General features: G+C 51.4%; 1 protein-coding gene across 1 annotated transcript; it reads right to left on the reverse strand.

Moving 5' to 3' along the window:
- Nucleotides 1-4,489: 4,489 nt before the first annotated feature.
- On the reverse strand, nt 4,490-11,479 carry LOC119103693 (protein obstructor-E; the record flags this gene model as incomplete). The annotated part of the gene is given in 4 exon segments (XM_037227317.1): nt 4,490-4,601; nt 6,128-6,316; nt 6,921-7,154; nt 11,228-11,479. Coding segments are annotated over 4 exon segments (581 nt in total), but the record flags the coding sequence as incomplete, so codon positions are not given.
- Nucleotides 11,480-24,000: the final 12,521 nt, after the last annotated feature.

The following is a 24,000-nucleotide window of genomic DNA, read 5'->3' on the forward strand; positions in this document are numbered from 1 at the left end:
CTTCACTTCTGTCTCGGCGACGGCAGGGCCGCGGGCCCAGTGCGCAGTGCTGTCGGCTCCGCAGACCCATCGCTCAGCAGGACCGTGGCACGCAGCTGGTCGGGGCGGCGCTGCTCGCCGGTTGTTGTTGACCGGCCTCTGGTGAAAGCCGCCCGTCAGTGGCCCCCTGGGCGCACGGATGCCTGGACATGCACTCGCCCGGCAGCAGCCCCCCCCCCCCCCCCCCCACGGGCTGCCCCGGGCCAGCATGCCCGGCGCGACTTCCTCCTGGGACAAATAACAGGGCCAGAGATTTGTACCTCGGCGCCCACCGCGAGGAAAACTGCCATCGATATGGGCATGAAGAAATGCAGAGGAGATCTGCGTTATAAGAGGGATTGATGAAAACATACATTGATAAGAAATGTCAAGATGAGCTCCATCAAGGTTCGGCCTTGAGGGAGTCGATCGGTACTATAAAGCTGCCGCGCGGGCGGGCCCGGTAACCTCCACAAAAGACACGCGGACTCTGGAGACGCCGCTCGAAATCACGGCTTAAAGCAGTCTGTAGCAGTAACGTTGTTCTAACGTTCCAACGGACATCTGTAATAGTAGCATATCCGTTGGAACCTCCCGCAGTCTGCCGGATGACTAGGTTATCTTAAATGTTCTTGGCATTGGCTTACACACCGGCTGCAGAGCCTCCCGTCGAAGTCACGGCTTAAAACTATCTTTAAAAGTGGCACATTCGTCAAGGCTGGAGGGCTGAACTGGAAGCCAGTGCACTGGATGGCGTGATAGCCTTAAATTTTTCTGGTCTGGGTTTAAATGCCAGACAGTCCCGCCGACCGGCTCATGCAATTCTCGATAATCACGTACAATCGCTTCGTAGGAGGAGATGCCATAAATTGCCGCATGCTCCAAGCGTTGCTGGAATTATTGCGAGCATCATCGAGTGCCCTAATCATCTCTTGCGTTACGCGTGAGGGCCTCTTGTTCCAAGTATGCTCCATTATCCTGCCTTTCCCTCTTAGTTTATTTACATCAAGGCCACGCGAACGATAATTGCGGAGCAGCTAGAGCAAAACCAATGCAATTAAAACAGGTAGTAGAAGGAGACACATAACTACATTGAAAATAAACTCATGTTTTATCAGCGCCGATCTAATTTATTTGCGATGCCAAGGAGCGTAACCCCTGCGTAGCTTAGGGAAAAATTTCAACTGATAGCCGGCGGCAATAGGTACAAGTCACCAAGCGCACATCGTTTACTGAACGGGCGCGGAACTGTCAGCTACCAGCCGGCCAACCAGGGTCAACCCACAGTCGCGTTCGCCTAAAGCCTGGAGTCAACATTGTCCCGTTCAACTGAGCCAGTTTTTCATTCGCGGAGGACCTATCTGACGATGATGTCAGATCGGTCCTGACACAGATGACGTCACAGGTGGTCACGCCACGTGCGAGCTGCTGCCCTTGTAAGAGAGTACAGCTGAAAAGTAAACGTCAGAACCGTTGTGACGTACTTACCTGTGACGTCATCGGGGACAACCTGGGAATGACGTTTGACAGCTAGGAAAGGGGTTCTGGCCGACATCATTTAGGGTAGCGGGTTCACGGAACACACATGAAGCCTTGCACACAAGAGGCTATTAAAAGCATCTCAACTCGAGCAAATTAACGTAGGTCATATACGCTTTACTGCTTGTTCTCCATCATAGCATCACACTGCATGATCGATAAAACACATTTTCTATTCATCAGGTTGACATAAATGTGACTACACGCTTGCACATAATCATGGTTTAAAAGAAGACGTAGATTGGTTGGGCCATTATTTACACTGCCACATCTCGAAAAGAGGGCTAGGTTTTAGCATGCATTTTTGCACTAAGCCTGTTGTTGGCACACGATCGGAACTCAGGCGCTGTTCCAACCAGTCATATGCTCAAAAGACTGTTGTAAGCATGTGTGTGCATCACTGGGGCTTTACGACGCTTACAATTGCAAGCATGGCACGCAGCTTTTAAAGCTAGTGTGCATTTCGAATTTTACACAGAAACCGTGAAAGCTAGGAATGGGATAGGATCCTGCAGCCACTATCGTGGAAAACATTTTCTCAGGGAAACTTTCAGAAACGCACGAGACGGCAGAATGGGCGGAGTCCGCTTGTCGCCAATATGCGGGTGCACATGTAAAAATTATCACTCATCATTAACTTGTCCAAAAGTAGCCGTCTTGTGTATTTCAAGACAACAGCGGTTTTCCTCCAATAAGAAAACAACACAAATATCTGGCAATGAGGCGCTTTTATTTTCCAGACACTTGTTATGGGTGGTAATGGCAAGGCTACTCTTAGTCCGACATTGGCCGGGGTCAAATATGTCCCTTATCCAATATTCGTGATAATTCAACAACGCCTTAAGATATCGCTACAAAATTCTCCGCAGCTGTTAAATAAGCAACTCCGGACCTTGCGTCAGAATATCACCACGAGGCTATGACACATCGAGCGTGGGTGACGTCATGTTTGCCAATTTGTTTACAAAAGCGCGTGGCCGCAAACAAATTGACACAGACGCCGACGATATAGCATATTTTACACATGTAAACGGTGAACGTGGGCCAGGTACTCCATCATTGATATGCCTTGTCGTTGTGCCGTTTCAATCTTACACCCTGAAATATTTCGTGTCAAATAACAAATATATTTATAAAACGCACGCTTAACATCCCTTGGTTTCAGACTCAAAATTGTGCAGACGCGAAAAGTTTTCACTAGATGCAACTATGAAGGATGTTCGCACCAAGTTTAAGGCAATTATCTGCGATAATGACTGAGTTATGGCTTGAAATGTATCCCAGCGCATGTTACCCGTGCCCAGGTAGGCCCGAGTCCGCGGCGGCGGGCGGCGCGGCCCAGGTCCACCGCAACGGCGCGTTTACGGGGTGGCGGAAGCCGTTTACCAGGCTCACACCAAAAAAGACGACCACGGGACTGGCGGCGAGGTCAAGGTATCAGGTTACGCTGTCGGTAGGCCTGCGTTTAGATGATTCAAATATGACGAAAATAAATTGACCAAAATAGAAATAAAGACCAAGGCTTCGGCTCTCATTTGCACAGCGCGTGGCCGTGGCTCTATGATTCGTACGACACTCGTAAGATTGATGCCCTCCTTCGTAGCACGTGGGATCAGAGCACCATTATTTTACACCATGAGATATGCTCCGAAATCAAATGCCTTATGGGAGCGGTCAGATATTTCAAAGTTGCATTTTCATTACTTGGCCTTTACCTGTGACCTTACTGCACACTTAAAATTGAATATTGGGGGGGGGGGGGGGTCGAATCTAACCCCTCGAGTCAGTGCAGTGCCGCTGAGGAGCCGGGTCAGTGCTGGGTTAAGATGACTGAATTCTGCTGTGATGTCTCAACTAGATAACAATCAGGTGGCACGCTCAGCAATCTGTCTCTCTTAAATAAACTCGAATGCACACACGACGATCGATGCGTCGTTGAAAAATGTTGTCGCATTGTCGCGCATTGTGCTGCACTGTCGAAAAGCGTATGAGTGCATTGTTGCATTAATTTTTTTAGACATCAATATGTCTGTGTCCAGCCTCTCTGGCAAGATCTCAGTCAGCACACGGCTGATGCCCGCAATATATATTGAACGTGGCGCCCATACTCACTGTACAATTAACACAACAAAACAAATGACTGATGACGCCGACATAACATATTCATAACACTATGACAACGTTCGTTAACCACCACGTGATCGTTGCGCGAACAACATCGCCTCTGCGTGCGGCATGCGTCGAGGGTTCGGGAACGTTCAATATGTGCAGGGAACCTGTTCAATAAACAGGCCAGTGTCGACATGTTCACAGAGGAATGTGCCGGTCCGATGGAGCAGTGCGGCGGGTAGAGGAAGGTCCGGTGACCGCCCACTCCGACCTTTGACCTCTAGCTGATGACTGCTGGCCTCTGAACTCTGATCTCTAGCTGCTGACCGCTGACCTCTAGCTGCTGACTGCTGACCTCTAGCTGCTGACCGCTGACCTTCAGCTGCTGACCCCTGGCCTCTGGTAGGATGGGGCTCGTAACGAAGCCCAGTCGCTCGTCACGCTTCATGACCAGAAGAGACCGGACTGACTAACTGACAAACTGAGACTGAGAGACCAGAGGCGCGGCAGCCGTCCCGATGACTGAGAGGCCAGAGGTGCGGCAGCCGTCCCGATGACGCGCCCGGCGCGCGCCGCTCAGTTGAGGGGCTCGGCCGCTGGCGGCGGCGGGCCGGCCCGGGCGCGCCGCTCCGGCCCCAGCGCCCCCAGGTCGGCCAGCTGGGGCGGGTCGGCGTCCAGCGCCAGCAGGGGCAGCGCCGGCCGGCGTCCGGACGGCTGCCGGCGCCGCTGGGACGCCGGCTCCCCGAGCGGCGGCGGCTCGGTGGCCGGCACGTCACAGTCGGCGGTGGGGGGGTTGACGCAGCGGCGGGAGCGGCGGTCGAACACGAGCGTGGCCGGACAGCGCATGAGCCGCGGGTAGCCGCCCTGGCAGCTCCAGTAGCGCTCACACGACTTGCCGAGTGGCACGTTGCCATTGGCGTCCTCCACGCACAGCGCTGCAACAACGACGCTGCCGTCAGCAGGGCGTGGCGTGAACGGGGTGTTGAGCACAGGGCACGATTTTCGTCTTAGCTTTATTGCTCCTGACTACGAGCTCTACTTGAAACGTCAGTGTTTCCATGTGATGTGTCCATGATGGCTCGATCCCGTCTCCGAGCCAATGTAACTGGTGAATTGAAGGGTGATATTCCTAGGACAAGAGTTCCACATAATTTTAAAAGGTATAATGTTGGAAAATGATAACGGCCAAAAAGGTCGGTTACATCTCAAGCGCAAAGTGTCCTGATCGGTTGATAGGAAAATGGTAGCTCGTTAGTGCCATTTCTGTGGACAAAACGTCAACGGAACGTCAAAAGTTCACCATAGCGCCGCTTTACTGAAGAAGCCACACCCAGCTTCTGGTTTGGAATCCTGGCACATCTTTAGGCTGCAATTAATTCGGATGATATTACGCATATTTTTAGTTACCTTAGTGTAGACCCACTCATTGCAACGCGTTTTGCAAGATAGTTTTGCCATCAGCAACGCGTGCAAATGCTGCGTTATGAAGCAAATGAGCCTTCAAGTAACGACATGTCTCGGAATCACAACCCAGTCATGACCCTCCCGGCATTGGGACGTGTAATCACTTGGAAGTCGGCGAGCCATTGGCTGTTACTTATGAACAAAGATCTTTGCTACTCCCATAGTCATTTTCCTTAGGAGCAAAATACAGACAAAATTTCAAGGGGGGAGGCGATAACGTTCACATGATTTTTAACAGGCATTTGCCTACTTAGTTGCGTGCGCCATTTATATTTTCCTTCACCGTGTTTGCCGTCTTTATCGTTCGTACACAATCCTTCAGGGCCTTCCTTAGCACGTTTCCGATCCTGGTGTAGTGGTATGGGTGTGCCGGCTTGCATAACACACAATATTCAATAATGCAGACTGGTTGTATGGCCTCATAAGCTTTATCACTTAAATGACGAACATTTTAACATTACTAAATCAGAATAACCACTTGCAGTGCCTTACAAATTACCATATTTCGGCCACGCTACTCTACCTTCGTTCATCGCACTGCTACCTACTCACAGTGATTATCATCCCGCTGCTGTCTACTCACGGTGTTCACCATCCCACTGCTGTCTACTCACGGTGTTTACCATCCCACTGCTGTCTACTCACGGTGTTCACCATCCCACTGCTGTTTGCTCACGGTGTTATCCTCTCAGTTATCCTCTCAGTTATGTCTACTCACGGCGTTTATCATCCCGCTGCTGTCTACTCACGGTGTTTACCATCCCGCTGCTGTCTACTCACGGCGTTTACCATCCCACTGCTGTCTACTCACGGTGTTCACCATCCCACTGCTGTTTGCTCACGGTGTTTATCCTCTCAGTTATGTCTACTCACGGCGTTTATCATCCCGCTGCTGTCTAATCACGGTGTTTACCATCCCGCTGCTGTCTACTCATGGTGTTTACCATCCCACTGCTGTCTACTCACGGTGTTTACCATCCCACTGCTGTCTACTCACGGTGTTTCTGGCAGTCGGAGACAAACTGCGGCCAGTCGCAGGAGTGCGTCTGCTCGTTGTAGAGCAGACCGCCGTTGCAGAACTGCTCGACGGCAGTGCCGTTCCAGCACGTCCAGTACCTCGTGCAGGAGGTCTCGTGACCAAAGATGCCGTACAGCCAGTCGCAGTGCTCCGTGGCGATGGGCGGATCTGGTGGACAGAGAGTGAGTGACAAGGCCCAGTGAGATCTCGTGTCGTTGGAGCGGAAGGTGTGCTCGACGAGTGCGGCAACTGAAGTGGAACATCCTGCCGTAATTATTTTAGCAGAAATGCGAACAAGGTTCAAGCTGCACAGACATGCAGCACAGGCTTCAGCAAGATGCTTTAAGTTACAACGGAACTAGTGCGTGTGTGCGTGTTCCCAACCGACCCTGGTTTCCAAGTCTACCGAAAAGCTATTTCATCATCACCTGTGGTGAAAAGAAAGCGCACAATTATGACAGGTGTCCTAAATTAAAGCAGTGTGGCTGCGTAATCGCGGATGTGTTTCAGTGAGCGCGGTCCATGGAGTTCATGAAAGAAACATTGGAAATGCTGACAGTCTTCCTGCCATTACACCCACTGTCTGGGGTTCTAGTATGAAAATGACGCGCCGTAAATAGCCACTACAGCGTAGCACAATAGCACGTGCAACAGCTCAAGGGACAGCACTGATCGCACCGATATAGTCAGCGACAAAAACACAGTTAAACCCCAACCGGTCACGGAAAAGCCACGTGACCTCGCCCATTCACACTTGGGCTGCAGAGCTTACTAGCCAGCTGCTTGTCTTCGCACGAGTACGGGTTCTCGTTCGGGTAGTCGCAGTTGTCGAGCAAGGCGTTCTTGCCGGTGAAGACCAGACCGTTCGGGCAGTCTACCTCGTACGACTGGCCGCCGCTGCACTCGAAGTAGCGGTCGCAGTAGTCCTTGTGCGGCGCCAGACCAGTTCTCTCCTTGCACGGGTCACGCTGCGCCTGGTCTGGACCTCCGAACCGCTGTCCAGCACCTGCGCGGCAGGCGGACACGGGGTCAGACGTAGGGACACGGGATCACACACAGCTGGTCACGAGGTCAGATGCAGGGGGTCGAGATCACACACGGGAGGACACGAGGTCAGATGCAGGGGGCACGAGGTCAGACGCGGGGGGACACGAGGTCAGGGGCAGGGGTTACGGGGGTCAGACACAGAGAGCACGGTTCAGGCGCAAGGGACACGAGGTTGCCACAGGAAAGTTAGACGCAGGATACGTGAGTTCAGGCCCAGTACCCTGTTCCCGAATGGCTCAGCCTCCGAGAACTGCAGCTTTCGCGGCATATCTACCCGAGGGCATCTCGCAAAGGTCTTGGATGCAGATTTACTACCAAAAATCCGTAACCCAATGCCACATTCCAACAAAAATCAGACGTGGCCGCGGTCACCGGCGAGTCCGTGAAGGCCGTGAACACTCCCAGTGCTCGGCAGGTGTACGTCAGCGTTGCTTATGTCATCCCATTCGTCACTCCGGCACATCCTCGTGTGAGCCGAGTCCTTGTACCCATCGCGTCCTGGTCAGGCGACTGCCTGCGGTGCATCCTTCCACGCCACGACCTTCGGCTGCCGCTAGCCTGCATCTGCAGCCGCATCAGGAATTTAAAAATGCCCTGCGCGAACGGCACAAAGAGAACGCTGAAGGCACAGTCGCCCGGCTTTGTTCAGAATAGTGCTGAAAACTGTGCCATGAAAGTGATATATTTTTGATCGGTGCAGTACTGTGAAGAGGTTTGAACAACCCCTGTACCCATTATATGGGGCAGTCTCATACGCTATGCATGACGCAAAGAAACACGAAGGACCGATACCAGACACGTTTGGTTTTATTCCGAATAACATCGGTAACTAAGCCGGATAATGGGGTTCTATTTTCTTTTCAGGGACACAATGCCAGACAGACAATCAGAAAATTGTTCTTGAGGTACGCAGTACAGTGGAGTACAGCGGAGCCGGGTGCGGGGCGCCAGCCGCAGTACAACGTCAAACGTCAGACAAGCGGGTGGTGGGACCTTTCAAACGTCAGGCGAGCGGGCAGTAAGACCTCTCAGACGTCAGGCGAGCAAGCGGTGGGACCTCTCAGACATAAGACAAGCAAGCGATGGGACCTCTCAGACGTCAGGCGAGAGGGCAGCGGGATCTCTCAGACGTCAGGCGAGCGGGCGGTGGGACCTCTCAGACGTCAGGCGAGTGGGCGGTGGGACCTCTCAGACGTCAGGCGTGCGAGTGGTGGGGCCTCTCAGACGCCAGGCGAGTGGGAAATGGGACCTCACAGACGTCAGGCGAGAGGCTGACCTAGTCTCTCACGGATGGAAGCATGGAAGGTCGGAATGTTCTCTCAACAGCTCGTGACTGGACGGCCGGATTATCGGGCGGAATCGTTTCCGACTCGTGAGCGATCTCCCGGCGCCGGGTCCGTCTCTGGTGACTCGTAATGAGCGATGACATCAACGGATGGCGGCTCAGCGGATGGCAATCAGCGGATGACGGCTGGTATTCGTGCCCCGAGGATCAGCAAGTGACGGGCAGCCTCTGAAACCGATGGTCCCCGCGGCCATATTACCGCTGAGGCCGACAGCCTCTGTTCACCGGAGCATCGGTCTGCGCACATCGCCTTCTCGAAGCGGATGGCCGTAGGGCGCAACTCTCTCGCAAATGGGGGACTGAAGAGCAGCTCGCACACCGCAGGTCAGGTCAGGTTTGCGGCTGTGAGCCGGGGGCGTCAGGTCAGGCTTGTGGCCGTGAGTCGCAGGTGTCAGGTCAGGTTTGCGGCTGTGAGTCGGGGGGGGGGGGGGGGCAGGTCAGGTTTGCGGCCGTGAGTCGGGGGCGGTTGATACAGGCAGCCTATAACGCATGGGCCATGGCAGCAGGGCGGCCAACTGACAAGTATTTGGACCACAGACGACGGCGGACGCAAGGCGTATGGCAGCAGCACTGATAGGTCACAGGATACCCAGTCAATGGTAGCACCGGTAGGTCGTAGGGTGGCGGCCATTGGTCGCCTGACGGCAGCATCCGGTCGATAGCAGCACCGATAGGTGACAGAGTGGCGGCCATTGGTCGGGTGACGGCGTGACAATTTTGGGCTGTGGCGTCACAGATGTATGACTGGAGAATGAAGACTAATCGCCAACGCCCTCGCCATGTGAGTTTAACAGAGAGCTCGGTGGATGTACGCAGGATATTGAATTTAGAAATAATATATTTGCAATTTATTTATCACTCTTTTCGGGTGATCCTCATCTATGCCCCTGCCCATAGCCGCCCAGCTTTTACGAGCACCTGGTGGAACTCAAAAGCCATCCAGAATATGCTGCGAAGCCTTAAAACTGCGAAGTACTAGATCTGCAGATGTCATGTTCTGTTAAAGAAAGCAGAGCGCTTGTCCAGGACGCAACTGCGGTCAACACCCGTATTACTGCATTCTGAGTAAACGACGCTGTGACGTCATCATGGGACTAAATCATGTCACCAACGCTACGGCGGCGTGAAAACGCTGTTTTTGCGGGCTGGTTTAAGCATGAATTTTTCCATAGGCAGGATTTTTTCGGGCTAGCATATTCAATGAACCATTTTCTGCTGGGAAACGACGTGGGCTTGCACCAGAGCTACAAAATCATTACTTAAATCCGTTTCCAGCCTGCCTCCGGCAGAGAGGTGGGTAACCCATTCACCAGCGATTTATTCCGAAGTACTCTAACCGGGAGTAATTAAAAACAGTCTGTGTAAAGGAGTACAACATACAACGACAACCACAAGAGGGGTGGACGAGAAACGTCGGGCCAGACAAGCTCGTAACACCCTAGGACGTGCATTGAAAAGTTGGAATGCACATCCCGTAACCTTAAGAGGGGCGTTGCCAGAGAAGATGTGCGGTTGCCCTGCCCTAATGGGGTTAGTGAGTGGCAAACCTAGGGAGCGTAAGTGCAGCGCACGCCATTTCAGTTCAAGATAGGAGACTTTCCTGTAAAATGGGACGATTTCTGGCAAGTTTTGCAATTTCTGTTAGTCAGAGTCGTGGCCCATGTCTCCTTTCAGAAGTAGTCTTGAGGATATAAACGGGCAATCAGGGTACTACTCCCTGCGCACCTTTTTCACCTAACCTATCGGACATTATGGATGTACAAGTTAACCGACGTTTATGAACGTTATAGCACAGCAACAGCGAAATTCTTAGCACCTGCGCTCCTCACATCACCTTATTTTCACCTTTTACTCCATATAAGTACTGCAGTACAAAGATAAATGGGCAATTGTATCCCATTTGCAAACTTATTTTAAATCTAACATACCCCATTTATTTATTTATGTGTAAATATTCATTTCACTAAAAAACACTGCAAAGAAATATTCCTGCGCGTCAACTACGACGAGTATGTCGCGGGTGCTACGGAAAGAAAACGTGATTTAGTAGGATGTATTTTTGGAAGCAGATCCTAGAATTGATTTGTCTTCAGAAAGTTTGAAATGCAAAATGCACAACATCTATACACATGGTATTAAAATAGAGATGTAGAAGAGATTGCCACCCAGTCCATTGAGGAAACCTCCGTTTTTAATCAGGTTACCAGTATCTACAAACCTTTTCGTATTATCAACCAAAAACCATACTGCGGGTTACCAGACTGTAGTCCCATGATGATGTCACGTCCGTGTAGCCTTTTATTCTAGTAGCGAAAACCAGATATTGTGATATATAGACTTTGCTGAATAGTATGCGCCATTGGATCAACGTAATCCCGAGCCGTCAAAGTGAAAATATTTCAAGACATCCGCATTAGTAGTGTTTTTATCTACATCACTGTACCTACAGCACATAACTGCGCTCATACTCCTGTTGTGCAAGTTATAAACTTAAATTCACTTATCCAAGAATGAGCATTATAAATATCCTTGGAACCACATGGGAAGCAAAATGGTCCTTCTTGAAGCTTCAACCACTAATTACAACGGGTTTATGTACAGGTAGAAGCCGACGCACCACAACCTGTCACACGTGCACATGCCCAGCCCGTCAGGCCAGTTTCTCCCATGGTGGACACAATACATACCGAGGTGCGCGGCGCCCAACAGCAGACTCGCCACCACCAGCCTCATGGTGGTTCCGCTGGCACTCGCTGACAGACGCCCCGCCGATCTTGGCACGCGCTGACTGACGCCCCTGCCGATCTGGGCACGGTGACTGGCACCCCTGCCGATCTTGGCACGCGCTGACAGACGCCCCGCCGATCTTGGCACGCGCTGATTGACGCCCCCACCGATGCCCGCCGCGCTCACGTCCCACCCGGCTGTGCGGCCCGCCAGGCAGCGCCGGCGTATTTGTAGCGTCCTCTCCCGCTTCGGGCCCGTGAGAGCCGGCCGTGACGTCACGAGTCGCTCCCGCCGCGCCCAGCGCCGACGGAGCGGCGCCGAGGGGGGGGGGGGGGGGAAGAGGGTGCGGATGGGGGTCCGTTCATGCTAGCTGCACGCTTCAAGGCTTTCAATTGGATGTTAGTGAGGGAATTGGGGGTCGGCATGCGCTTGGCGACGGTGGTCAGTTGCTTGCCGTAAAAGCTATCCGTCAATTTTCTTTGTCATGGTTTTACATAATTTGACCAGTTCTGTTTGACACAGGCAGGGGATTAGCAAGAGACACAAAAACTGGTTTGTCGACCAAATGCAACGGTCCAAACAGAACACAACTAAAACAGACCGTGCCGACATTCCTGCAGGCATTGCCGTCATATGACCACAATACCAAAATCGTGATGCGATCTCGGTAATCCTAGAAGGACGAGACTGTTAAATATATCCGTTTTGCTGCTATTTGTTGATTTTACAACACCGAGCAACAAAACATTTGCAAACAGGAACTCACATGCCGTATTCCTCGTCGCTTGACCGCTCTATACGCCCGGGGTTACACCATGACTCGACCATCGCTGTAGGCCGTGGCGTAGCAGACATTGTTGGACACCAAGCGACAGACGCCGTTGAACACCAAGGAACGGAGCTGTTGGTCACCATATCACCTGCCGCCCAGGGGCATAGCCAGAGCCTTGGCAAGGGGGGGGGGGCACAAGGTTGAGAAAAGACGCCCTGAGCGTAAAAGGCCCCCATCCCCAAAAAAGACGCCACATGTGTGGCCCATTTGTTATTGAGGGCGTGTTTTCTTAGATACGATATGCTATTTACATATTACCTACACATTAAATATGTTGGCACCCGGCGCGCAGGCTCAACCCTTTTGAAGGCACCTGTTTCCTTAGTCGATTCTGCATAATAATAAATGCTCTCAGACAAACATGGGATGACCTTGAGCATTTTGAACTCATTTCGATCCACTCATGCAGCACTAGTGAGACCCCTCATTTCCGGTAAAGAGGCCCGCTTGAGTACAACACTATGGGGCACTTTGTGGTTCCCGGTCAAGAGCTGAAGGGCCATTTTATCCCAGCGGTATGGTTTTCCGTCGTTATTATGGCGTCACGGGGCGGCATTCCCTGGCCGATCCGGAGGCCCTTAAAGGGGTGCATAATATCTCACTGATCCGCTCCCTGACACGGGGGTCTTCTGATCCGCGCAGTTGATCCCGGATCGAAGCAGCACCGTCATTAACGCAACAACATCCCTGCTCGCCGCAAGTGGTCAAATAATTGGCACAAAGACTCCAGTTGGGCTCAACGGGCTCATGCTGAGAAAACAGCTGGAGGATCGCAATGTTCAGTATTGTGGCACTGACTGGCATACGACTCTTACATTATCCCAATGTTAGCACTCATTTTAAGTTCTTATGTTTCCATCAAATGTCAGAGAGCCCCGACCGACGCAAGAGACCCTCTGCCATTTGGGCTCCTGTCCCCGTCCCCTGTTGAGCAAATCTTCTCTCTCGGTTGAATCTTAATGTGACCTACAGCCAGCCGTTCGGACCCTTCAGCCATCCCATCAGACCCTTGATCTTTGGTCTCGAGAGACCCTTCGATCCCATCTTCGGGCCCCCTCAAACGCCGTTCCAACTCGGGCTTCCTACCGCCACAGGACTCCTGCTCGGCACTGTGACCCCCAACCGTCACAAGAGCCCCGCCTTGTGTCATGGGCCCCGAACATTACAAATCCGGACCCCGGCCTTGTTCCTGCTTGGGATATGGGTCTCAAAGGCTCAGACGGCCATGGAGCAGACTGTTCGGTGTTCGTGGTCTCTGACCGACTTAGACACCCTCAATGTCTCAGGGGTTCCTGAAACGGTGCAAGAGGACCTCGGACTAATATTTCAGGTCACGACCATTCGGGCCGCGATGCTTGATTTGACCTACAGCCAGTCCTTTGGGCCCTTATGCCCTCCAACCGGGCCTTTCATAGTCGGTCCTGGTGGGCCGCCCGGGCCCCTCTTCGGGCCTCATCAAGCTCCCTTGGTCGGCTCGGGGCCCTTGCGAGCACAGGACCCTCTGTTAGGCGCTGTGGGCCCCCGACAGATACAATGCCCCCGACTAGTGTCAATCACTAATGTCGGCTTTGTAGCTGATTGGGAAGTCGGTCCTCAGGCCCATACCGACACGGAGCGGACTACGTGGTACGGTGGTAACTGACCGACACGTAGGTCCATATCGACCGGGGGGTCCCCGATCTGCACAAAGGGCCCTCTGACCGTTATTTGAGGATCCGTCTTCGCAGGTCTGGGCCCCTGAATAGGACTCCGACCAAACGTTTAAACCCTTAGACCCTCTAATTGGGCCCTTGATATCGTCGCACCCGGCGGACCCTCTAGGCTCTTCGGGCCTCCCCGAAACTGCGTCTGGCCGAATCGATACCCCTTGGCAACACAGGGGGCCTGTTAGGCGCTTTGGGGCCCCGAGCAGTGGAAATCGCTGGCTCCTAGTTTTGTCCCTGCTTGAGGGCCCATGCCGCCATGGAGCCGGCTCTGCGTTACTGGTGGTGTCTGACCGAAATATAGGGCCTTATCGACTCAGTGGGCCCCTGACCATCGCGCAGGGCCCTCTGGCTGGCATCGGGGCGCTCGGCCCTGCTGCCCGAGTCCCCTGAATGAGACCTCCGATTGGCTTTTCGGGCCCTTAATCGTGGGCTCCGAAGGGCCCGAAAGGCCCCTCGGAACCTAAGGCGGGGGGGGGGGGGGAGTGCCTCCTGTGCCCCCTGCCTGCGCTACTGCTGCCGCCGGGTGCTGTGACGTCAGCAGGGCCGCAGCAGCGGTCTTCAGTCGACGCGGGAGTGTTGTTTCAGGTTCTTTGTCCATGACAAATGCCGCAGCGTAATCACATCCTTCAGTACACCGGCGCTGTATCCGCCTACCGTCATTCAACAGTCAGCCTGAGACCCGTACCATGACGGAGAAGGCGCGAACAGGAATTGTGGTTAATCTTAGATTTAATTTCGACACAACAGCTCAGCCAATTTTAGGCGTAGCGAATGTGGCTATGTCTCAAGCAGCGTCACAATCAGATCAGATGACGAACACGGGCCCACGAGGAGCACGACGAACAAATGAACAGCCTGATGGACACGGACCCAGTGCCTTCTGGGGTTACCGGACGACTTTCACTGGTCTGCGCCATAGAAGAAGCACAAGTAACCGGATGTGGCACGAAAAGGAGGGCCGTGCGAGCGCGGCGTGGTGTGAAATATCAACTGACAGATCAAAAACCTGCATGTTAACGAACAAGCACCTGTCAGGCAAGGATCCAGACGTAATAATTCGTAAGGAGATAGATCAAGCGAACACCGATGAGCTTGGAGGCTGGTGTTTGCACCATTAGAGGATGCCTCTCGAGTTATGTACCTCAATCATGCAGCGATCAGGCACGATGTCACACTGCTTACATCTATCGAAAAGAAGTTATGCAACATCAAGTGAACGTTTATTTGATCACCTGAGTCGTCCATCCATGCAAAATGAAAAATCTTACAACACGCACTCGAGCGGGAAGGGTCAATTTAATCCCTGTAGGATTCTCCATCATATTCCATTCCTTAGGAAACGTTTCAGTAAAAACAAAGGAGATATACCTTAAGCGGTTGCTGACCTACGAAAGCTCAAAGTCAGCCCGTGGCTTTCAGCAAAACAATGTCTTCGGAATCGCTTTATATGATGCGACCATGGAGTCTTAGATGAAGCCATGCATCTATGAGATACTTTCTCAGGCAATACGACAATTGAATTTATGATTATGGCAAATTCCATTGACCTTGGCTCAGGTATGAAGGTTAGGTCGCAGTCAAAATCGACCAGCTATTTTACTTGAGAGCTTGCTTCATGGGGAAGTTTCTGATGCTCATTTCAATTGGCGCCAGAACTGGCATCTTCCACAAGTGCTCAAAGGTCAGAGCAGGTCAAGCACCTCAATTGACGCACATATACCCTTCGTCTTTAATTGCCTTAGAATTTGCGCATTTAGCCTTGGGGAAAAGCTCCGATTGTGCAGCCATTCTAAGTCATGATGTGCATATCGTCTTAAGCTGTTGCTAAAATTGCTAAGAGCATGGCGACGTACTTTATATTCTCCTAGTAGCGCCTGGGCTCATCGCAAACGTCCGTCTCCAAGGCGTCCATTCAACCCGAAAACATATCTATGCAACACAGAATATCTTGTATGCTCAACGTTTTATCGCGCACATTTTCCTATTTCTCTTTTAGTCCACTCCCCACATGTATGGTAAATCGTACTGGAAGCTGGCCGCACTGACGTCCCTACTAGCGTGGACTTGAATTAGGACCACTCGCTCAGGCTAGCTCACCACTCGATCGTACGGCGACATCGGCTGGTTTATACAGCTCTTCGTGTATGAAACCGAGCTTCACATCGACGTCATCTGTTTCGATTCGACTTTTTACGACTTCCACGCGAACCTAAACGCAGAGTAGTGAGAAGGCAGTGGACAATGGATATCCAGAACGGAGCGTGAGGTCTGCCGGACGTACCGCACATTCCCAATTTAACGCTGCGACAGACTTGTGTAGAAGTTGTAAAAAGGCAGACAACAAATTATGGTGATATGAAACTTCGTTTATGCCCGACGAGCACTATAAACAAGCCAATGCCGCCTAACGATACAGTGGTACACACGACCTTAGGGTGACATGGAGTAGTGATCCAAGTTTAAAGTCCTGGCTAGTGCGATCAGCGCTAGAGACCTCAATGTGTTCAGCTGAGAGTAGGATTTTCCAAACATATGTGAATAGACTCAGAGGGACAATGCCCGCGGAAAAACGTTGAGCGTACGCGACATCCTCTAACCTTTGTGCGGATATATTTGGTACAGGAGCAATAGTTCGCAGCACTCGTTACCGACTTGACAAAATCTTGGAAAAGCACGCATACAGGGAGCGTACACATCACTAAGAGAACAAATGGTACATTGACACACATTAATGGGGCATAGCGCAACAAATGCCGTCTTTGCAATATAAGTTTTAGCAACAGCTGAAGACAATACAAATATCACGATCTTGAAATAGCCGCTTATTTGGAATCTTCGCCCTAGGCGGAACGTACAAACTTAATCATGGGACATGAGCTCAACAGCATTTTTAGGTTTTGTACGTTCCTGAGGCCCAGGCCATGCTCGTGCTGGCTGATGATCGTGGTGAGAAATGCTCGTATCTCACGCTCGGTGTCGAAATTGCTAAACTTCCAACTTATCTGCCTGCGTCGTTTTTTGACTGCAGCCTTTAACGTCGGGCTATGTATAGGGTGATAAGATGATTTATCTTTTTGACATCTTTGACATCTGGTGGCAGTGTCTGCAGATATTTGGAACATTTCTACATTCACGTGTCTTATTTTCACATGCCATATTGAGCTGAATCTTTCTGAGCCATTGTCACTCTTAAGGACGAGCACAGGTCGAAATGTTGAGTATCGCTAATACAATCGTGATATAAGCTTCTACAACGCCGTTTAACCAGCAGCCTCTGGTATATTGCGGGTCGTTAGCTCAACAGAACAGCTCAGGTCACTCTTTCCGAAAACGATCTCGAACACACGGCGCTGCATCCTTCACTGAGAGAGGTAGCACCATGCAAAGTGCACAGACGTCAAGCCACATTTATGGTAACCATGATAACCTAAATTTCTGACGTTCAAAAGTGCAAAAGTTTTCGAAATACCTTTCACAATACTTTGCTATAGTATACAACATTATGATTTAGATTATTTCGTCAATTGAAATCGCCAAGCGTGCCCAGACTTATAGCCGGACATTTTGCTAGCGATGTTTTCCGTGAAAAAGCGCCCAGAGCTGACATCAATTGATTTTTGGTCGTCACGTCTTCACACAATATATTTCACATCGCATGGATTGCGCCTATTGATGTTGATTACCGATGGCGTCCGACGCCTCCAGCCTACGTGCACTTCTAATGTTTTGCTTTGAAGAGTGGCCGGCACAACAGTGAACAGTGAAAAGGCCAACGCCTTTTTTAGTTCTTCATTACAGGTGGAAACACAAACAAGTTTGTGGCTTCTCTTTAAGCTACCTCAACACACTGTAGCTTGCTATTACATCCCAACCCCAGGTGGCGCCATAACAAACAACAAACAAAGGAATGTGCATTGTTCCAGCCGCTTACGTGGCCTGGTGAGTGGTGCTGGACCCGTGATCCAGCTACACTGGGTATGAGTTCCAGAGCGGGCGCTCAGTTTGGCCCGACCGAAATGGACGGACAGCTGGCAACCTGCCAACGAAGGTCGACTTAGGCCCGGGAAGCCGTACCGCAGCATTGCATGGCACGTAAACCCTCCTCGGTCCTGTCTGGCGAAGGCGCCGAGGCAAAATATCCCTCGAACTGGACGGTACAACTTGGGTGGCGTTCGGGGTCTACGCAACGGGCTGTGCCTAGCAGATACTCTGAATCCAAAGCCACCCACGCAACCGATCCGGAACAAATTTTCGATAAGATAGAACGACAAATGACGAGCATGACTGGATGTGCGCCGCCATGCGACGTATTCCGTCGGCCCTCCTCCCCGCGAGAGGGCCGGTCGGCGCCTCTGCTTCAGCAGCGTCAGCACGGCCGCTACGTCCGGCTCGAGCCGCCATTATTGCGGCGTATTCCGTCGGCCTGCCTCCCCGCGAGAGGGCCAGTCGGCGCCTCTGCTTCAGCAGCGTCAGCACGGCCGCTACGTCCGGCTCGAGCCGTGGCCGGTGCACAGAGACAGCGAAATCACCAGCTGGCCCGCGTCCAGAGCCGACTCGTCGCTCCGGCATGCCGTCTCGGTCAGCGATGGCCAATCATCGCCGGCAGATGGGAGCACACGTCCAGGCCGTCAAGGTGAACCGGTCGGCCGGACTGGAGTCAGGACAGTGCGATCTTGGCCCCGTCCGGCCTCGCCGGGTAATTATCTAGCACGCGCGCTGTAAGCCGACGGCGATAATTGCTGCGGGAGATCGCAACTGGCGCCTCCCGGCTCGGCGAACTAATTTTTTGGCTGATCTCGAGCGCGCATAAAATCATCGCCCGATGCGATGATTTTCAACGAAAGTCATAGCGCCGGCTGATTCTGTTTCACTTCGGGAGGAAGGAATGCTTCATTCAGTTCATTAATTTATCCATCTCAAGAAAACAGAAGACAAAAATTGCAAACATATGAAATGCAGTTAGCCATATGTAAAACGTGTTTCAAACTAACACAGGACAAAGTCTCGGCGGCAAATAACCAGGGATCATTGCTGCAATGTCAGCCCCTTACGTGCACCGGTAGTCTGGCTGGCTTCGTCACCACTACACCACCATTGAGCACAAAGGCAGTTGGTGGCGATTTGGTTTTTAAGGGCGCGTCGGCATCAGGGCCATGTTGTGTTCACTCACAAAGGCAGTTAAAAGTAAAAAACGAACGAAATGAAATACGTATAGAACGTACTTAACAGAACCATATGCATCAACAGACAAATTAGATGCAACAGTTAATAAAATTCGAGCTTCTAGAATCGACACAGGCAAAAAAAAGAACGTAAACGCCACCGTTGTCTCAGTCAGGACTGCCTACATACCATACTACGCTAAAAAGGAGATGTAAGTTGCATGCCAACCACCTACGAAAATCTAGCCGAAAGTTTTCGGTGTTGGCTTTGCCGTTCAGTCCGACTGGTGAGTAATTGACTAGTTCCGTTCTTGCGGCATCTGAACACGGCTTTATACTTACCCCTAAAACAATAGCTACACTACAGAGAAACTTGGTCCAAAATTAGATTTATACGACCGAAAAATGACCCACAAGATCTTGTCGAATGTGAAGTTTCCTTTCAAATGGGAAGGAATCTTAGGGAGATCACTATTGATGCCTTATACTCCTTTCGGCGTATTGGCCTCCGATCTTGGCGACGTCACTGTTTAGCGGCCGTGACGGGCGACATGATACATAGGTATAAAGCGGGATATGATTGCGAATGTATGCATGTTATGACGGCCACTGCTGACCCAGTCACCGTCATCATATTCGGCGAAGAATGTTGGCGGTGACGCCGTGGTCTGATGCTTGTCAAAGCGGGCTGTTCGAGAGATTACGCCTAGCCTCGACAACCAGGGCAGCTGGAGATGTGCAGGTGCTTTTTTATAAAGTAAGAGTGCACTGTCTGCGCTCATCAGGAGATCTCAGCAATGTTTCACTCATAGGTTCTACAATAACAGAGCGGGAAGCGACCAACGCCACCTTCTCCGAACCGGCCCCAAACGCAGCGCACTGTCGCCTACACTGAGAGAAACTGAGTCACTGAAGTTACGTAGACGCATAGCAAAGGTCATTGTGACCAGCATCCACCCCGACCATTTGCACTAATTCGCAAAATCGTCGCGACAGTCGACATAAGCTAAACATAAGCTAACCAAAAGGCTAGAATGCATCAATCTTGGGTTGAGAGCGCTCAATCACTGCACTATGTCCGATTGACTGATCCAGTGCAGATATTACAAGGCGTTTGGAAAACCCGGCCATACGGATTTTCAACGCGACGGGCTCCGCCGGCTTCCTATTTTTGACGTGATCATACCAATCACGACAATTGTGGCGTTGCTCGTCACGCTGCCGCAAATGGGGTCTTGCCGATTTTAACAGCATTTATCACAGTCACGCCAGAGATGAACATACTGTAAGGAGCGCCGTTCGGGGTCCGACTATATTTGCTGTCATTCTGATGCACCCGAATGCTTATATGACGAGTGCGAGCCGAGCCTGGAAGAGCAACTAAAATGAGCATTGACAGGAGTCTTCATTTTGTTAAAGGAATGATTGATCACGGTAGCCAATGAAAAACCCGTCTTGACCGAATTACAGACAGTTTCGCACGTTTAGTAGGTGAGTGAAATACATCCTAATCAACGCATGTTCAAGGCCATTATAGTGAGTTCATTAGTTGTAAGCATTTCAGCCTTTTGGCCAAAAATTATTGCGTTTTTTTCACACTCCCTCGTTCGATATTCCCTCGATCTTCCCTTCGTTATGACGATTTGTTGCATTTGGTTCGCACTTCAACAGTAAGTGCTTCGATAATGCTTACTGGCTTTGTGTTACGGGTCTTGATGCCTGCGGCGAATCACAATAATAAGCCTTCGCGCCGCTCCCTTCCACCACCCACTACGACCGGCTGTGTCCACGCCGTTCCGTCGACACTTCATCTTCCTGTCATAACGGCGACCCACGCACCGTTGGAACTAAAACCTCCTGGGTTCTGAACCGGTCAAAAGAAGTCTCGCTTTTGAGGTCCGTGGAGCAGGTTACTCAAACCCCCTCCCTCCCCCCCGATACCGCCCCCCCCCCCCACACCAGTTGGGACACCTTTGCTACTCTCTGCTCCGGACAACCGCCACTGCGTTTTACTGTCTCACTCTTCAGAGGCCACTGTAGCGCGGACGAACCTCATCATGGCGCGGACGAACCTCCTTATTCGTATAATTCCCCTCGCCTGCCGGTCACGGGGTGCACTCAAGTGAGGAAAGCGTCTTCCTGCTGTCCGCTTACATCACGCGGCGTGCGTGCCCGTGCGGCCTTCACGCTCGCGCAGCGCCGCCACGCGTTCCATCGCGACGAAAGTAGCAAGACGACCGAGTTTCAAAATCGTGGAATGAGTCACGGGGAGCCCTGAGAACTGCGACACGAATGCCTCCTGCAGCTGCGCGCGCAGTATGGCGTCATAAGAGGGGCCATGCCGGCGTTTAATAAGTGTGGGACACTCCCAACGAGGAAATTAACGATGTGACCAAAACGGCATGGGTATCACGGACAATAACGATCGTGTGAAGCAGGCGCTCGGCTGGTGTTTATACTGATGAACGACCCGATTGCCCAACGGACCTGATGCAGCTGGAACCTACAGGCATGTATGTAACTTTTTCAGAGGTGTTCGCCGTCTGAAGGTGGGGTTTACTCTATGCTTCGATGGATGCCCAGGTCTGCGAGGTGACGTCACATGCGGAGGTGAATGCACGCATGTGATGCGGTTTGTTCCGATATCTCAGGTGGGCTGTGCCATTTACTATAGCCTGGAACGCGGGGGACTGTATTCTCCACCGATGACACGCAGCTACAGCCGGACTCCAGCTAAAACGTCTCCTGCCGGATTCCAACGTTGTACCAACTGAAACGTCTTAACGGCCGGGCTGACAGTGCCTTGGACGGAGGGAGCCGCGGCCGATGGAATACGCTCTCGTGATTTGCGCCTTGGTGTAACCTTTCTCCATTAGCTTATAGGATTAGTCAACATGTAATTCTAACGCAGACTGCACCTTGTTGTGGTCGCATGTGCTTAAAATATATATATATATATATATATATATATATATATATATATATATCTCTCTTCTCTCTCTCTCTCTCTCTCTCTCTCTCTCTCTCTCTCTCTCTCTTCTCTTCTTGTCGACATTCAGAACCGCAGTCTAGCTTTATGCCGATGGCGCCACCTTTAGGTAACAGTGATAGGGGCGAGGTGTCGTGACCGAGTCCGTCGTTCTCGAACTGCAGCTTCGGTAAGCCACTGACAGGTGGTGGTGAGAGCCGCCGTCGGTTCGGCTGCCAGGCGGCGTTTATGGTGCTCCTGGCTACCTGCGCATACTGTACCCTGGGAGCTCTGGGCTAGGCCCTTGCAGATTAAGCCAAGTTGCGTTATTTGGGGATGAGGAGCGTTCCACATTTTTGTGAGCGTTTGGAGTTGGGCTCGGACTCGGATGGTGTTATTGAGACACTTTTCGGAAGATTCAGTTTACGCATTAGTTACCGGCTCCGGCAATTGACAAGAGCACGATTCGTCAGGCCATCGCTCGACGTCAGTTGCCTTTTTTCTGAAACCCATATTTTTTATGTTAATAAACAACCGTGAAAATATTGCCTTTTCTTTCGTACGGGGCGCCGGGGCTACTCCACCTTGAACGAATGATCAGCCAGGCGGGCTACATGCAGCAGTCATGTGGCACGCGGTGATGCACAGCTTTCATGAATCTGGCAGCTGTACTCGTTGTTGATGGCTTTTGGGGTCAACGTGTCATTCTGGGGGCGGTGGCGAAACCAAGGGGGATATTTTGGGACCATCCCCTTGGAGGAAGAAGTGTCCCCGCTGCGGACATAAAATACATAAAGACATCTGGCCAGTATAGAGCCACTTGGGTCCATCGAGGTTGGCCTGCCTTAGGTTTCGCAAACATCCTCAAAGCTAATCTTACCGCCCGACCAGCCCGAATTTTAGTTACAAATAAGATCTGTAGACAAATAGAACTTGTCCAGACGATTTTGAAATGCTGCCAGAGAGGGACTTCCTACAACTTCGTTTGAAAATCCATTCCAATGATTCACTACTCGTTGCCGAGATAGCACCTGGCTGTTCATAGTTCTATTACTACACCTTGATGAATGAAGCTGGTTTGCTCTAAGCCTTAGCCTAATTTCAGTGCTCCACGCAAAGCTACATTTTTATCCCTTTTATGACCTCGAACACCTCTATCAGATGCCCTCTAAGTATGCAATTCCTTAGTGAATACAACCAGAAGGCTCTAAGACTATCCTTATTTTCCAGGTCGCTAACTCCAGTTGTCATCCTAGTTGCTTTTCGCTGTACTCTTTCCAGCCTATCTTTTTATTTTTGGAAGCGTATGGATCAAGTCTGTACACAACACTCTAGGTTAAGCACTATGGTTAGGTTAAGCACTATATTAAGCATATCAGTTAAGCACATTTCTTCTCTTGTTGTGGACATTCCTGTCAGTAAGTCCCAGCATGTAAAGTGCCCTGCTTCCAGAAGCCGCTCGTTGCTTTTCAGCGTTTAAATCCCGGGAAATCGTAAACGCTAAGTGTTTGTCTTTCTCGCTATGGCCTTACTCCCCGCTTCCCATTTTATAGCTAATGCATTCACTGCCAATACTACCCAGATGAATCACCTTACACTTATCATAATGGAATGACATCTGCCACAGAGAAGCCCATTTCACCAGGTTCTCTACATCAACTTGAGTTTGGTTCATCTGGCTGCTATTTTAAGACACGCTCACCAATAAGACACCGTGAGCAAACCTCAACATCTTACTCTCCAACCTGAGGTCAATGCTATTCACAACATCTTAACCATTGTCTTTATCTACCTAACTGGTAGCACTTTCCATGAACTCGAAAAGATTTGGGCAGAGGCGAGTTATCCAGAGCAGTTCACCTGCTCAGAACAGATCAGCGGCGAGCAACTGGACACTCCTGCCCTGGACGGAGGCGAGTTATTCGATGCAATCCGTCTGCTCAGAACAGATCAGCGGCGAGCAGCCGGACACTCCTGCCCTGGACAGAGGCGAGGTATCCGGTGCCGTGTGCCGTTCACCTGCTCTGAACAGACCCGGATCACTTGACTGACGGCGTTCCTCGAT

Source organism: Pollicipes pollicipes, unplaced genomic scaffold (assembly GCF_011947565.3).
Source record: "Pollicipes pollicipes isolate AB1234 unplaced genomic scaffold, Ppol_2.1 Scaffold_5724;HRSCAF=6776_pilon_pilon_pilon, whole genome shotgun sequence".
NCBI classification, from domain to species: domain Eukaryota; kingdom Metazoa; phylum Arthropoda; class Thecostraca; order Pollicipedomorpha; family Pollicipedidae; genus Pollicipes; species Pollicipes pollicipes.